This window comes from Petromyzon marinus, chromosome 36 (assembly GCF_048934315.1).
Source record: "Petromyzon marinus isolate PM22_M1 ecotype Great Lakes invasive population chromosome 36, UKy_Petmar_22M1.pri1.0, whole genome shotgun sequence".
Classification (NCBI taxonomy): domain Eukaryota; kingdom Metazoa; phylum Chordata; class Hyperoartia; order Petromyzontiformes; family Petromyzontidae; genus Petromyzon; species Petromyzon marinus.
In genome coordinates, this window is record NC_133702.1 from 8,037,447 (window position 1) to 8,053,656 (window position 16,210).

Sequence of the window (16,210 nt, forward strand, 5' to 3'; positions counted from 1 at the left end):
GGCGGGTTTTAACGACACATTCATATATTTACGCGATCTAACCCAAAAAACCTCTATTATGGATCATGAAACTACTTCTGAATTCTGTATCCACACTAGAAGTGCAATATTTAACCTTCCCTGCAAATACAGGGTGCTCAAACATTTTTTTTATCACTTATATGGGACTATCGTTTTTAATGGAAACAGTACGGATAATACACTGTAGCATGATTACAAATATACGTGCACATTTCTTGTGGTACTGTTGCAAATTCTCGGAAGTGTTAACGTTTTTTTGAAGCGCCCTGCAAGTATTCATTACATGGCAATCACACCAAACATTAAAAAAAAATGTTGAGTCCTAATAAGCCAAATTAAGTGAAAAAACTTTATTTCATTCACATTCATGAGGGACTGGGCTGAGATGCAGTAACTCATCACAACTCGCGTAGCTAAAACCTCTGATCAACTTGCAGCTTCTCGGTGGTGCTGGCTCATTGCTGACCCCTGAGCTACCTGGCCATGTCATGTGATAATGTTGTATCTTTGACGGTATATTCAGCGTACCAAATACTCAAGTGTCCTTCCAATGTCCAATATTGATTTGATGCCGGCCGACACAACAGCAATGGGTGTTCTTCCTAACTCGGTGAGATCAGCACTTATGTCAAGACCTGCAGGAAAATAACAACGTAACAATAATTATTAATTAACTCACACTTTTACGAATTTATTACACGTAAAGGTGCTTTAGGAGAATGCACAGAAAGCCTCACTTGATTGGACATCTCTGTGGACACCGCCGATGCCGCCCGTCACAAACACGTGGATTCCTGCCTTGTGGGCGGCTACCATCGTGCCAGACACGGTGGTCCCCCCAGACAATCCCTGCCGATTCCACAAGCAGCAAATTACATGCAAAAAATATGCAGTGTGAACAAAGCATTTTGTTTATACCGATTTACTCTACATCTGTTGCTGCGGGCATCAATGACAAGTAGCCAGAACAATGACGGTTATAATTGTAGAACATTCAGTCACTTCTGTCACTGCAAGGGCTGCTTACAGTGACAGAAGTAACTTAGGCGTGTTCGTATCTCGCCTGCCATTTCTATTCAGCCCTAAGTAAGTAAAAAATTACCCACCCATAGATTTGCATTATAAATATCTATGAATATCAAGATGTTAATGTACGTATCTTGAACTTCTTTCCCACTGTACGTAGCCAACCATACTAATCAGAGGTGCAGGAAATGGTCATAGCCTTTGATCTCACCAATCCTCTCCAACGTTTTTTACTTTGTCAGATGCCACCATTGTTGCACAATAGACACACGACCATCAAGTCCTATCCGAATAGTATCTCACCATCTGCTCTTAGGTCTTCCCCTTGATCGCCGGATTTGTGGAGACAGTTCCCATGTTTGTCTTGTTAACCGGCCCTCCACCGTCCTGAAAACATCTCCTACCCAACCAGGGCCAGCAAGAGGTGAGTGCTGGGGTGGGGGTTGGTGGGCCCTGCCCCCCATCTGAAACGAACTGGAAGTGGGCCTGTACCCAACAAAACCGTTTTTTTCCGACCACTTTGCTACACTGTGACTGCTACACATCCACTGCTCTCCGTACTTGGGCGACGACGTAGGCCAGGTCTCGGTGGGACACCTTGACGGCGTCGGGAATCTGTGCCAGCTGAGCCAGCTCCGATTCCTCCAGACCCACGTGAATCCTGCCGCTCAGCACGCCCACCGTGGCCGGCACGGCGCCACGCCGTGCCACAATCGCCTCCACCGCCAGCGCCGTCCTGCACTCGCCAGCGAACACTCATTACAGTACCTGCAGCTCGGGCGTAACGGTACATCATTTTATATTGATCCTTAAGCTCGCATTATGAATTTAAAGTAATAAAATATAATATTCAGCCCTTTGTCAGTTCACTGCTTAATGAATGCTGTGAAGCGGGGGAGGATCGTTGGCGACCGTTGCGTGGCGCGACAGTGCGAGGTGGCAAATGTTTGGGGAGGCGATCATCTAGCAGTGGATTGACCATGGGAGCTGATGATGAAACGCTTATTTACAGTGCTATTTCTGGACGAGGCCCTACCCACGCCGTGTCGGTCACGGAGGGTTGTTTGACCCTCCGTGACCGACATGGGTTGCAGGTGAAGCGGTGAGATTGTTGCGGATTGTGGGATCGTGAAGCACCTCAGGTTGTGTGGGTAGGGCATGCCGTGGGTGACAATGGTGCTCTCCAAAGCGACCACCGGCTGCTGCTTTGCCAAGGCGTCCGCCACACGGGGGTGCACCCTGACCCCATCACCTGCAACGATCACGCATCGCCAAGTCACCGTCTCTCCAATCAGCTCCGTAACGTCGCACATCATAATGTTACTTCACGTAGAGTGGATTTAGACTGAGCAAATGGTCAAGCTCGCCTTTGAATTATGATGAACCAATTTAAGATGCTCATGGTCTCATACGATCATTGATGACTTTTTTACACAACCACTCCTGTTCAATGAGAGAATAAGTACTCTCAAGGCAGTTCGGGTTTTAAGTAATGTACGTGTACAGCTGTTTTGGAAATCCACTGCTGGATAAGGGTCTCCCCACGCCATGTGAGCCCTGGGGGTTAATTGAACATTCTTCAGTTCAGTTTATTTTGAATTACCCTGTGAGCCAATAAGCTCTTAAATCGGGTTTCATCAACAAAAAGTAACACCACCGGCTTCCCCGACATACGCAACAAGTCAGAGTAAAATAAACGATTAATAAACAGATAAGCAAATCAGATAAGCAAATCATAATCGAAATAAAAAAAAAATAAAAGTGAAATATGTATTATTAAAATAGCATGCGTTATCTAAAAAAAATACTAATTAAAATCTGCCATATTAATAATTTTAATGCAGATATGGCATAAAACACGATGGCATTATAGTGAGGAATAAAAAAAAACAGCATCTATAACAAAAAACCTAGTGTAAACAATGCGCTAAAGTGGTCGCTTACATGCAATTCATATTTTTCAGCTCGTCTAACTCTTCATGCATTGGTAGCAGGGCACAAATTCGCATGAAAGTTACGATTTGCAGACCAAATTTTGTGCCAATATTGTTGCCACAGACAAGGAGGGGCAGCCACCATAAACGCTCGTTCACCAAAACTTGTTTTATGTTTGGGAATGCTCAACAGGAGTGATGAACTCCAGTCCTGTCAACAAATCCGAATTAACATTAAGGATATTGTAAATAAACAACGCCTGCTAAATCGTCCTGCGATCATGGAGTGATGTTAATTTAGTTTTTTTGTACGTCAAAATTATGAGTCCACTTATAATGGGCATCCGGAGCAAATCTTGGAGCAGAATTATAAGTGGGAATGAACTTATTCAGTGTTGTATTGGAGGCGGCTTGATAATGGCAGTAAGGTAGTCCTTACCAATCCTAACCAAAACGTAGCTGGCAAGCAATGTTTATGTCTGTAGAGAAAGTTACTTTTTCAATTTTGCATTCCTCACAGGACGTTCAATGTGACCGTGGAAAGTGAGTTTAGGAGTCTATGATGACCCCAAGGTAATTTATTTTATCAACCTTTTCAATTTGTTTGTTTTCCAGCGTGCATAGTAAAGGAAACGTTGCCGGTTGCCTTTTCCCTGGAGGGAAAAAAAAACACTTTTGATTTATTGGCATTTAAAACCAGCTTAAGTGCAATTAGTTGAATTGTATTAAAATCGCTTTGTAATGTCCTGTACACATTTTCAGTGGAGTGGCCAGCAACCATCGAAACAATGTCACCCATGCTGGTCAGTGCGGGTTGAAGGTGGGGAGGATATACGTGGTAAATTACAATGGGTTTTCCTGGGCGATTCGAGCGTAGGCTTTTTGAGTGATGCAATATACATCATTCCACAGCAGTAATGGCAAACGTTTGCATCTCACACATACACCTGAATGACGAAGGATGGAATAATGCATCAACTCGATTAATATAATTTAAGTAACTGATAGACGCATAATATCACGTGTAGTGAATGTGTTTTTTATTGGTACATCTTGCAATAAAATTCACTTGAACCATGCAGCCACTAGTGGCAACTACATTCACCAAAATGTAAAAACAAATTATTCTTCAATTTAAGCACAACTTTGAATCATGGCAATTTATCGAATATTTTGGGGGAGGGGGGGGGTTACATCAAAAAGCTGGAGAGGAAATAATTACATTCTTATCGATCACCTACATCAGAAAATATTTCTATGCCGGTTTTCAAAGGACTGTGGCATCAGAATAAAAAGAGAGACAATTACCAAGAATAAACACTGCAGGAACATGACCGTGATAATATCTAAAGCAACATCTTTAAACGAGCCCGTGCTCTTTGCAGTGGCATCTGATACAGCTCAAAGCAAGTGTAACGTATTGACGAAAACTTACCTTGCAATCGTCTGTGAACAATTTTCAGCACTCTGTGTGCAGTTGGGCATTTCATTAATGATGCCACGAGCATGACGTCTGTGTTTTGAAGCCATGGTGGGGGGGGGGGGGGGGGGAGAGTTCATATTAGGAGGCATGCCAAAAAACAGATGTGTATTCAATCTGCTAGGGGACAAATCGGAATGATGACTTAAAGCTTTCGTGACTGTAGGAATTCATATTCTTGGGTCTTTCGGTAAAGTAACGTAGATAGGTTCAAAGAAAATAACAAAAAAAATGCTTACCCCGAGCTCTCATACTCTGATGGTGCATTGTGTTTGAGTTGTGCGCCTTTTGGCGTCTTCTGGTCCAAAGCTGTCTCGGGTGTGGACCAATCAATTTCAAGGACAGTGCCACATACATTATCAGAGTTGTTTTTTGTTTGCGTTCCGACCGCAGATATTGTGGTCAATGTAAACATGACTCCTTGTAAAAAAAGTGTCAGTTTTGTTGCCAGATAAAAGGGTAAAAAGCCAATTATCATATTTTGTTACTGGCAAATGAGGTTTCCAATGGGGGAAAAAAAACGAAGTTTCGATTGCAACACAAGCGTCCGTCATCTTCCTGATCCCGAACGCTTGTGTTGCGATCGAAACGTCGTAGTTTTTTTGTTATTTTCTTTGAAACTATCTACGTCACTTTACCGAAAGACCCAAGAATATAAATCGGAATGATGCAAAGCTTCCATTGACCGAATTCGGGGACATCGATGGCTATCAGTGACTGGCCCACGATTGTTATTTTGTCCTCAAATATGAGCTATTATGAGCATCTGCAACGCAAGACAATTGTGCTGTTAATTCGCTGGGCCCATGACACAGGGGTCGATCCACTACTGCATGAAAACCTTCATCCCAAGCGGTGGTCGTGGGAATCAATGACTTCACCACGCTGGTTAACGCGAGTTGGTAAGGGGCAGTCCATAAATGACGTCACGCGATTTTTGACGATTTTTTTACCCCCCCCCCCCGTCACACGGCGTCACAAAAAGTCAGACCCCCCCCTCAAATATGACGTCACAAAGCTCTGCCCCCCTCCCCCCAAACCATATTTCCATTTTGAAAATAAAACATGCTTCAAATCGCTTTAAACTATTGTCATTGTAGTGCGTATTTAATGTGGCGCTGTACACTGATGTTGTAGGAGAAAACATTAAAAAGTCTATTTAATTAAGTAGAACGTTGTGATTTAAAGCTTTCGTGACTGCAGGGATTCATATTCTTGGTTCTTTTTTTTAAATAAACAGGTCCCTGCAGGGTGGGCTGGTAAGAACATTGGAATTTTGTGCAATTTTATTTTTACACCCCAACAGCACGAGATTTCACTTCGTTAAAGTATTGAAAGGGGACGGACGGACACATTAATCTATTGCAGGCTGGTACACTCAGTTTTACAACTTCGTTCCTACCAGTATAAAAAAATATTTTGTTTCCCTTCTACGTGACTTTACCGAAAGAACCAAGAATATAAGTAGAACGTGTTGTTTATATTTATTTAAAGTTGCGCATTTTGATGTGACGTCACATTTCTCAAACCGCCCACCCTCGTCACAAATGTCTCACCCCCCCCCCCCAGGTGCGTGACGTCATTTATGGCCGTTCCTAAAGCCAAGAAGCTGCGCAACACGTAGCTCCGCAGCCTATACCAGCTGTTATGCATGCAGCCACCTATTCCAGCACGACCCAGGCTCAACCAATGCTTAGCATAACATCTACAGCACTGATTTAAAGCATTTCGTGACTGCAGGGATTCATATTCTTGGTTCTTTCGGTAAAGTCACGTAGAAGGGAAACAATACAAATATAAAACAATAAAATTCTCACGACGTTTCGACTGCAACACAAGCAATCATCATCAGGTGTGAAAACAAAAGCAATATTTTTTTTAAAAAAGTGGCGTTTTTTTAACGTTAGCACCACGGAGAGCGATTTGGCAGTCATTCAGATGGACGAGTCCATCTATGTTCGGAAAAGAGGAGGGGGGAGACGAAAAATTAATGTATGCTTACTCTTTGGTTCTATTGGGTAAAGTCACGTAGGTGAAAATAGAACAACAACAAAAATCACGACGTTTCGGCCACAACACAAGCGGCCTTCATCAGGTGAAGGGACGAGACTGTCTGGAGGACAGCGCTGGAGTTTACGTGACTTTACCCAATAGAACCAAAGAGTATGGATCCTAGCAGTCACGAAAGCTTTAAATCTAGAATTAATGTATGCTGTCTGAAAGCCACCGTAAGCGTGAACAATCAATTAAGACCTGAAATGCTTTATCAAATCCTTCCAATGATTGCTAAGCCCATAATCCATCTTCTCGGTTGAAATTGTCTCTGTGTTTGTATACGTGGATAGCCTCATGGACGAATCTCTCGTGGTTTCCCTTCTACGTGACTTTACCCGAAAGAACCGAGACTATCTACAGCGCTGTACAAAATGAAAGCGCGCAGAGAGCGTCGCGCAAACAGCTAAATAACGCGCGCGTTGCGAGCGTCCGATAGCGTGCCAAAAACCGGGACGCATTTAAAACCGAATGCTATCGAAACGCGCGGCCGCAAAAATTCGTCCAAGTTGTCTTAACAATTCGTTCATCTTAGGTGGGGCACGGTGCAAGCTCCCAAGTGACAAACACGTGCGAACCACGTGGCCGGCGACTCGACAGCGGCAACCACCTTCGCCACCTGCCCCCCACCATCAAACAAATGCGAGACCGCACATGGACAACGCCTTGCCTGTGAGAGACGTTGTTTATCGTGAGTGTTCGCCCCCCGAACACGGACTCGTCGCAACTCGACGAGACTCGCGGACTCCGTCGGCGGCGGCGGTGAGGGGGGGCGAACACAAAAACCCCGCGAAACGGCCACGACCCTTCGCCTCATTTGCATTCCGCACGGCGGATAAGCGCGAGCGAGCCGCGTCTGCGCTCCCCATTGGACGGCCGCCCGCCGTAAAGGCGATCGCGATTGGCCGGTCGCGCGTGCGGGCTACGGTTTTTGTAAACGGCTTGTGCGGTGAAGGTTGTCGAGTTGTCGAGTTGGCGATGTCGCTGTCCTTGAGCGGCGGCGTCTACCGCAGGATCTTGACTCACCTCCCTCACGAAGTGAGCTTCGCCGTCGCCTACGGCTCGGGCGTCTTCCAGCAGCAGGGCCGCGCCGCCGATGCCTCCTCGGCGGTGAGTGAGAGACGACCGCTTCAGCTGGCCGGCAAAGCCACACGCGCCTCGCATTAACCTCACACACACAACCCGCATTAACCTCCTCACACACACACACTTCGCATTAACCTCCTCACACACACACACTTCGCATTAACCTCCTCACACACACACACACCTCGCATTAACCTCACACACACACACCTCGCATTAACCTCCTCACACACTTCGCATTAACCTCCTCACACACACCTTGCATTAACCTCCTCACACACCTCGCATTAACCTCCTCACACACCTCGCATTAACCTCCCCCCACACACACACCTCGCATTAACCCCCCCCCCCCCCCACGCGTCGAGGGTTAATGCGAGGCGACGCGAGGGACACCGAGAGGAGAGAGAGAGAGGAGAGAAAATAAACTGGGGACCCGGAGACGTTGCGGTGATATTGAGAGACGGTGGCGGGGGTGGGCACGGGCTGGAGACACTGGGGTGCTGTAGTGGGGGGCAACTCTGGCATTGCTAGGCGTGAGTGGTAATGGGGGGGGCGACACGTGGAGAGATGTTGAGAGACAACCGCGTGCAATGGTAACTGGATGGTATTGGTGATAAATACTCCGGTGATCGTCAGTGGTTGACACCGTCACACTGGGAATACGCGGAGATTGAAAACAGGGACGCGAAGGTGACAATTGGGGATACTTGAAGGCGCCGAGTGACATTGGCGAGAGGCAGTACGGACAGTGAAAGGCACTGAGGCCATGTGCCAGAGACCGGGGTGGATACTGAGATGCAACCAAAAGCACTGGGCGCAGTGAAAGACACCCGAGACACTCGCTGACTACGTGGACACCGAGTGTCAATGAGCGGCATTCGTGATATTGAGGTGTATTGGGGTACTGGTGACACTGGGTGCACGGGTAGACGACGGTGGGTGTAATGGGTTTACTCGTCAACAGTTGGATACATTGAGTGTCAAAGAGAGGCAACAGATGTACAATGGGTACCGAGAGAGACACTTGAGTGGCATGAGTAGTAGTGGGACACTGTGGCGCCAGGGATACAGAGACGCTGGGGATACAATGTGGGCAATGAGGAGCACACAAGTGGAATATTAAAAAAATCGGGCAGTGGGGAAACTGGAGCCAAAGGAGAAAGGGGAGATGGCCTCGTGGCTTCTGAGCGATGCCGAAATGAAGGTCACACACACACAGATATGTGGTCCTGGCTACAGGGTTTTAACATGCATAAGGGGCCGTCCATAAATGACGTCACGCACCTGGGGTGGGGGGGGGATCAGACATTTGTGACGATGTGTGACGAGGGTGGGGGGGTTTGAGAAATGTGACGTCACATCAAAATGTGCAACTTGAAATAAATATAGATAACACGTTCGATTTAATTAAGTAGACTTTTTAATAAATGTTTTCTCCGACAACATCAGAGTGCAGCGCCACATTAAATACGCACTACAATGACAATAGTTTAAAGCGATTTGAAGCATTTTTTTTTTCCAAAATGGAAATATGGTTTTGGGGGGGAGCAGAGCGTTGTGACGTCATATTTGAGGGGGGTTTGACTTTTTGTGACGCCGTGTGACGAGGGGGGGGGGTCAAAAATCGTCCAAAATCGCGTGACGTCATTTATGGACGGCCCCTAACCTCAGTGCCAGTGTAATGATTATGATTGCTACTTATCTCACTTTTGTGTAGAGTTATTTTATACTCTTTGCTTCTTTCCGTTCTTTTTGTTTAAAGATTTAAAGCAATGGAGCAATGCCATGCCTGTTCTTCCCCAGAACACCATGCTGGATTTTGTGCTGGCGGTGGACAATCCTCTGACTTGGCACACTGCCAACCTGAAGAGCAACCCCAAACATTACTCGGCTCTGCGCTGGCTGGGACCACGGCAAGTGGTCCACCTGCAGGACAAGTACGGAGCCCACGTCTACTACAACACCCTGGTGCCCTGCGAGGGACGGGTATGTCGTCCGTGTTATTGCACGTAGGGTTGCCGCAGTATAATTTTTCAAAAAATATGGAGTGTGTGAAATATCACGATATGAGAATTATTGTGCGATATCAGTTTCCCATAACTTTGTAATAATTTTTTATTGGATTGCGTTTTGTACCATGACGAAATGTGCATTGCATTAAAACATTTAATCTGCAGTTGACCGAACACAAGCCTGCCACAAGTCTCACTATTAGTTACGATTTTACAATCTATGAAGCTTATATAAGCTATAATGCACATGTCGTTGGTTTAACAAAAAAAATACTTAGCATTTGAGATAAGTAGAATGAGCAATGACAAACAAGATGGAATGTAATTTTTATAAACGGATAAGATGAATGTAGATTTTATATGTAAGAAGCATCTTAATTTAGATGTAAAGCTTTTGTTACTGCAGTAATTCATATTCTTAGCTCTTTCGGTAAAGTCACGTTGAAGGGAAACAATAAAATATTAAAATATATATAAAACAATAAAAATTCTGGCGACGTTTCGACCATAACACAAACGGTCGAAACGTCGTGAGAATTTGTATTGTTTTATATATTTTATTATTTTATTGTTTTTCCTTCAACGTGACTTTACCGAAAGAGCTAAGAATAAGCATCTTAATATTGCGAGAATCCAGGAATCAAGACTATAAAATTATGCTTAAACAAATCGGTAAGTGCCATTGTAAGGCGGACTGAATTTCTTGATAAACTACAATCCTTGATAAAACTGCACTGCATGAGTGATGTGAAGCCAAGTAAAGCTTTGCCCTCCACCACCCAGTCACGTTTGACCCCCTAAAGTTTACCAGATCAAGAAAAACTATATTGCACATGTTACTCGGGTTTTTCTTAATTTTATTGCGCATGTTACTTGGGTTTTTCTTAATTTTATTCAAAAAAACATCACTCTAGTTCATGAAATTAGAGAAGTGGTAAGACAAATTCTTAACTGCTTAATATTCGCATGGTGAAAAATCTAGGTCACATGCGTTGTTGACCTGTGTCAAAAGTCTTAGGGTGTATGTAGCTCATCAATACCATCGGTTTGTGATTCCTTATGGTTATAATCAGCTTTTATTCAACTGTTTAGGTAAATGAGTGAAGTCAGTGGTGTGACTTTCAGACAATGGGAGTGAGTTTCAGACAATGTAAATAATGCCTCAAAGCAAAGCTTAACATAAAAAAAACGTGCCTGCTTTCAAGCTATACTAGGCCTGCAAGGTCTTGTTTAAGTGGGGAAAAAAAACATTGTAATAAGTGTGTTACGTCTTATAAATTCAGGCATCCATGTGACTGATGGTGTTCTTTTGGATATATTTTTCAGACGATAAAATATGGAGTTATAAGCACCAAAAACCTGATCGATGATCTGATTCATTGGAAGACGATGTACATTAGTGGCAGACTTCATAAACCAGTAAGTGGTGCAGCTTTAAAAAAAAAGAGAACGAATTTAAAAGGAACTGCCATTTTTATTTAATGCGTTGTCTTAGTTTGACTCTTAATACGTTTGTAATTGATTCCACAGGTGAAGGTTCTGAAACAAAGCAGTGATAGCCGACTAGAAGCTGCCCTTTTGAGCAACCTGAAGAGTGCCATCAACTGTGCTTTTCTGATGCTGCCCGAGTCCTTCAATGAGGAGGAGTTGTATCTTGCCATAACCAGACTCTCTTATGCAGGTATGGGAATACTATCACTTAAAAAAAAGCCTTATTGAGCCTCAAAGCTCATTTTCAGGAGGGTATTGCATTGGAATGTTTGTCCATTTCCTTGCATTTAGGAGAAAATGCCTACCTACCCAGTGAAAGTCTAAGCATATGGGAGAAAACATTAAAAAGCCCTTTCGGGATCTAGGGATTAAATGTGCCTTACGGATGGAAATTATTATTCTTACAAAGATCGGTTTACAAACATATTTCCTTTACTAAAGTATTAAAGCTTTCGTGACTGCATAAAATTACTCATTGTTTTTTTTACGTGACTTTACCGAAAAAACCAATGAGTATATTTCCTTTACTGCCAGCTCTTGACCACTTTAGAGCCATGTGGGTTTGGGATTTTGACAAACCTGTGTAACCTACCAACTCTTGCTGGGAATGTTCTGGATTACAGTTGTGTTCCACCATACCCAAGCTCTTCCTTTTAGTTAACATATCGATGAACAATGTATTTTAGAAGAGTGTACATTTCGTCCATAGTTTACTGGCTCTGATATTTTTTTTTTGCCTTCAGCAGTGGAATGAGTTAAGTGGTTCTCACCGATTATTCTTCTTCTTGCAGGCGATTTCCGGATGACTGTGGGAGAGGACAGGTCCAAGGTGGAGAATATAGTCAAGCCGAACGTTGAACACTTTCGCAGGCTCTATGCGCGCCTCCTTCACGAGAACCCGCACGTGGTCTTCAAGCAGACGCAGGGCAAGCTCGAGGTGCAGTCCGGCACGCCAGTCGCACGCACATGTTTAGCAGTGGTGTGTGAGCCTGTCTGGTGGTTAGCCCGTCTGCCCAATTCAACTGAATTTCAGTTGACCTAGTGTCCACACACCCTACAATCGTGGCGTTAATTTTATTACAGGCAAGCCAACAGTTTTCTGTTTTTATTCTCTTGGTTTTTTTTTACGTGTGCAGTCATTAGAAACCAGTCTGAGACCAGCAACTGACTGCACTTGAGAACCCAGTTTTGAGAACCCAAATATCTGCTTATATCAGAGCCCTGGATTACAGCTCTACAAACTCAGTGCTATGACTCGTGCACCACTTAGCCACCTGACTTTAAAGTATTTAAAATATCCCTGAAACAGCAGGCCTAAGTGTAATGGTAATGTGTGTGATCTAACTAATAGACATGATCAATCAATTGAAGTCCGTTTTTACTCTTGTAATCCATGAAATCATGCATCTAAGAATTAATTATTTTCTTTTCATGTTGTGATTCATAATAGATTTATTTTTGGGTCCGATCACATAAGTACAATATGTGTTGTAAATCCTCCTTCACCCAACACAGCAAATTAATGAAGTTGTCACGTAAAGAAATGTTCCAAATTATTACTGCTGCAGCACACCAGCATGTTCAAGAGTAATCTCACAACTCACAACTTTTAACAAATTAGTACAATGTTCCACGATCTGACCCAAAACATATATTCTGAGTCCTAATATTGGTCGCTAAAGCCTACGTGTTTAATTTATATTATGCAAGATTGCTGAATGTATTATTACAATACAAGATCATAAAAGATGGTGACAGCATAGAGATAACTCATGGATGATGATGATGATGATCATGATGTTGTCCTGTGTGTGGCTGCGTCGCAGCTTGACAAGAGCATGGAGAGCCAGTTCTTACAGCTCATGTCACTGCCGCGTACGCTGCAGCAGCAGGTGACTTTACTTGTGGATCCCCCGGGTAGAAACCGCGACGTGGAGGAGGTGCTCTTGCAGGTGGCGCAGAACCCTGACTGTGGAAGTCTGGTGCTGCAAGGTCTGTCTGGGGTGCACACACTCCAGTCATATGCATTGCCACGTCACACCGGCGTGTAATTATAAAGAGTGAATTGCTGCATTTAAAAGAGTCACTGACCAAATAATGTAGAATGCCTCCAATTTCATTAGATCTAATAAGCTAAGCAGAGTTGAGCCTAGGTAGTGTAATGCCATTGCAGTCAGTAGTGGGCAGTGCAGCAAAATCAAATGTTATTATACACCTACCCCCACCTTCACCAACCTTGTAATGGCTCAAGAACCATAGTGTTATGGAACGTGGTGTTGCGAGGTGAAGAGGGGGGAGTGCGATGGGATAAGATGAAGGGAGCTTAATCCATGAACCTGCCCTTCACCAGATAGCTTGAGGCATCGGTTCTCAAAGTGTGGTCCCCGGTAGTCCGCGACGGATCTCCATGTGGTCTGCGAGCTGACACAAATACAGGTTGATCCAGAAATAATGACAATGTTTATACCTTTTGTTTCGGACATTAATTCATATTTTATTCATATTTTACTTCTAATATTTAATTTAGAAATGAAGTTAGGTAAACTACCATGATTAAACGACCCAAGCCCAAAGATCGAAATGCCCCCTCTAAAAACTAAAACCTGATAGCCGTGTTCACAAAAAACTTTTTTATATTCCTGTAATATGAATAATTTTGTTTTACTGGTATCTAGAGATAAGTGAATGCATTTTGTCCAAAGGAGTGGGGGGCTGTATGGTTTGCGGAAATGTTTGCATTGGCTGAGTGGTCCGGGGTCCAAAAACTATGAGAAACACTGGCTTAAGAGAGAAAAGAACACGGATCATAAAGTTACAAAGTACCTGTAAAAATAATAATTACTTCTCATCTATAGCTTGCATTCCCCTTCACATTTAGCATGTAAGCTCTTTGGATGAGGGACCGTGTGCATCCTCTGCTTGTTTTAGGATTTTTAGGCTAAACTGTAGAGCGCTTTTTAATTGAAAGCATTGCAGAAATAATAATGATGCAACCGTGAGGTGAGAAAGGCTTTGTGAAAGTTAAACTATTTTTTGACCAATCCCTCTTGTTAATTTTAAATTCACAGGCATTGTTCAAATTGTGAAATCTTCCAGTCTATCTCAAAGCATCAAGGGCATTGCAACTGCAGGTAAGCTGTGAAAATTGAGCACAGTCACTATTAAGGCTCTTTGTGTGTCATGCCCTATTGTAATACAGTGCTGTTTTTACAGGGTTGTTAAAAAGCATTAAATACAGTGCGACAAAATTAGGGAAGATGTTGAAGGGCTTTTCCAACAAAACGAAATGATTCACTGCAATGACCTCAAGGCACAAGCGCAAGTTTGTAGTTTCTTCAAGAGGTCATCCGTCATGGGAAACATCACCAGAAGAACTTCCCACCGAACAATTTGAATCACTCGCTGAACACACGATCTTTTGCAAAACGTTCAAATAGTCAATTGCCAATATTTATCTTATATAAACGTTGCAATATTTTGTAAGTTTTGTTTGATTATTTTGTACATAAATAAGCCTTGCCACGAATTGAAAAAGTACCATATAATGTGTCTTGACCTGGAAATAATGATGTTCCTCCCTGATTTGCTGTTGTAGTTTTGTATATTTTGCATGGTTCATATTCTGTACTTGTATAAAAAGAAGCACATGTTTATTTATCAGCATGCCACGATGAATTATCATGCTGTGGTTTTTGCTTGTTATTTTACATGGGTGTCAAGTGCTGGTTTTGTTTGATGGCTCGGCCTCGATGAATCTTGGGAACAGTGCTTCGAGTGTTTTGTTTTGGCCAATTTTTTTGGAAAGTTGACAACCTCAAGAAAAGTGCCATTGTGACACATAAGGCCTTTTTTTGTTTTAAGAACATTTTCCTTCAATATGCTTTTGCACTTAAACCTGTACATTATATTGTATTTGGGCCTAACGTGGCCCATTACACCTTTAGACCGTTCTGCATTTGTGAAATGGGAGGTTAAAAATATTGAGACTGTGAACATTGGTGGGCACCACTGCTTTACAATTGGGGGTGCGGGGGTAGCTAAATCTCACTGGGAGGGTGTGATGTTAAGAGAAAGGTGGTGGGTGGGATTGTGGATGGGTGGGCAGGAGGAAAGACTAGGAAAGACTATGGGGTGGGTTGTTGCAAATGTTAAGTAAGGGGGAAAAAAATCTTGCCGAGGGGACGGAACTCGAGACCGATTAATTTAACGTGCAAAGGACACGAATTTCAGTCCCCCTCTAAGGGCCTTTAACTTTGCCCAAACTGCAATACAGTGCATTACATTTGTTATGCGCTTTGCGTACATGATGTTTAACAGTACAATGATATGTTAACTTGTATTTTGCTGTTAAAAGTAAGTTACTCGACTCATGCCTCCACATCCACAGTAATGTTAGTCCGGTGGCTATTGCCTATTGTTTACCTCTCAGTAAGCCAAGGGAGGGAGACTATCCCCCCACTCTCCCCACTGCCTTCATTGTGGTGCCTGTGTTTTGTATTGCACATTAAATATACAAATATTTGTCATGTGTGGTAGTCCGGAGTTTGTTTTTGCGTCTGTACCTGAAATGCATATATCTTGCAGTCTGCATTTAACAGAGAAATGCGCCACTTAAGATGAACACTATCGCAGCATATAGAGACCATTTACATATAAGTTTGAATGCTCATTGTTTGATACGGTGCAATTAACTTATTCTTTCTTTGTTAGAAGTACAACATGATGTTGCCAACACTTGATCTGACTTACATTGGTGGGATGGCTCATTGATATGTAGCTGTTCCCACTGTGGACCAGACATTTGTGAGAAGGGGCTCATGCCGAAGTACGAATGCATAAGAGTAAATGTGTGGGGCATGTGAATACTGCACTCTGAAGTCTAAACACTTCCCTCTGATTGGATATTATGGCCCCTTATATCGAATTTAATTTGGTTAAACCTCAATATGTAATACAAAGCGAATTCCCCGAAAGCTATGCCCAAAGTATGCAGTACACGATATTGTACAGCAGGTGGCATGGAAGTGCTTTATGTTACATCGCATGCAGTACTTTTGAGAGCACATGATGCAGTGTATTAACATGTGGTGAGGGGTATTGTGAGT

General features: G+C 43.3%; 2 protein-coding genes across 4 annotated transcripts in view; one reads left to right on the forward strand and one right to left on the reverse strand.

Annotated features, from left to right (window-relative positions):
- LOC116949333 (uncharacterized) overlaps positions 1-7,323 on the reverse strand; it is a 29,591-nt gene extending 22,268 nt beyond the window's left edge. The window contains exons 1-6 of one of the 2 annotated variants that reach the window (XM_032966507.2): positions 7,184-7,323; positions 4,417-4,494; positions 2,185-2,299; positions 1,609-1,783; positions 759-870; positions 550-656 (exon numbers count right to left, since the gene is read on the reverse strand). In XM_032966507.2, the coding sequence (XP_032822398.1) occupies positions 550-656; positions 759-870; positions 1,609-1,783; positions 2,185-2,299; positions 4,417-4,489 (582 nt within the window). In that variant the 5' untranslated portion in view covers positions 4,490-4,494; positions 7,184-7,323. The remainder of the gene's footprint in view (positions 1-549; positions 657-758; positions 871-1,608; positions 1,784-2,184; positions 2,300-4,416; positions 4,495-7,183) is intronic. The other variant, XM_076072084.1, reaches the window with a different exon arrangement.
- On the forward strand, positions 6,862-15,631 carry TAMM41 (TAM41 mitochondrial translocator assembly and maintenance homolog). Of its 2 annotated transcripts, none has more exons than XR_012946045.1 (8): positions 6,862-7,623; positions 9,406-9,588; positions 10,941-11,033; positions 11,145-11,295; positions 11,897-12,042; positions 13,027-13,097; positions 14,174-14,236; positions 14,319-14,392. XR_012946045.1 is itself a non-coding variant. In XM_032966510.2 (8 exons), the coding sequence occupies exons 1-8, from the start codon at positions 7,168-7,170 to the stop codon at positions 14,393-14,395; spliced, it is 1,335 nt and encodes a 444-aa protein (XP_032822401.1). In that variant the 5' UTR covers positions 7,153-7,167; the 3' UTR covers positions 14,396-15,631. The 2 variants fall into 2 exon arrangements, 1 of the variants encoding a protein (XP_032822401.1); XM_032966510.2 differs by having other exon boundaries at positions 7,153-7,623; positions 12,932-13,097; positions 14,319-15,631.
- Positions 15,632-16,210: the final 579 nt, after the last annotated feature.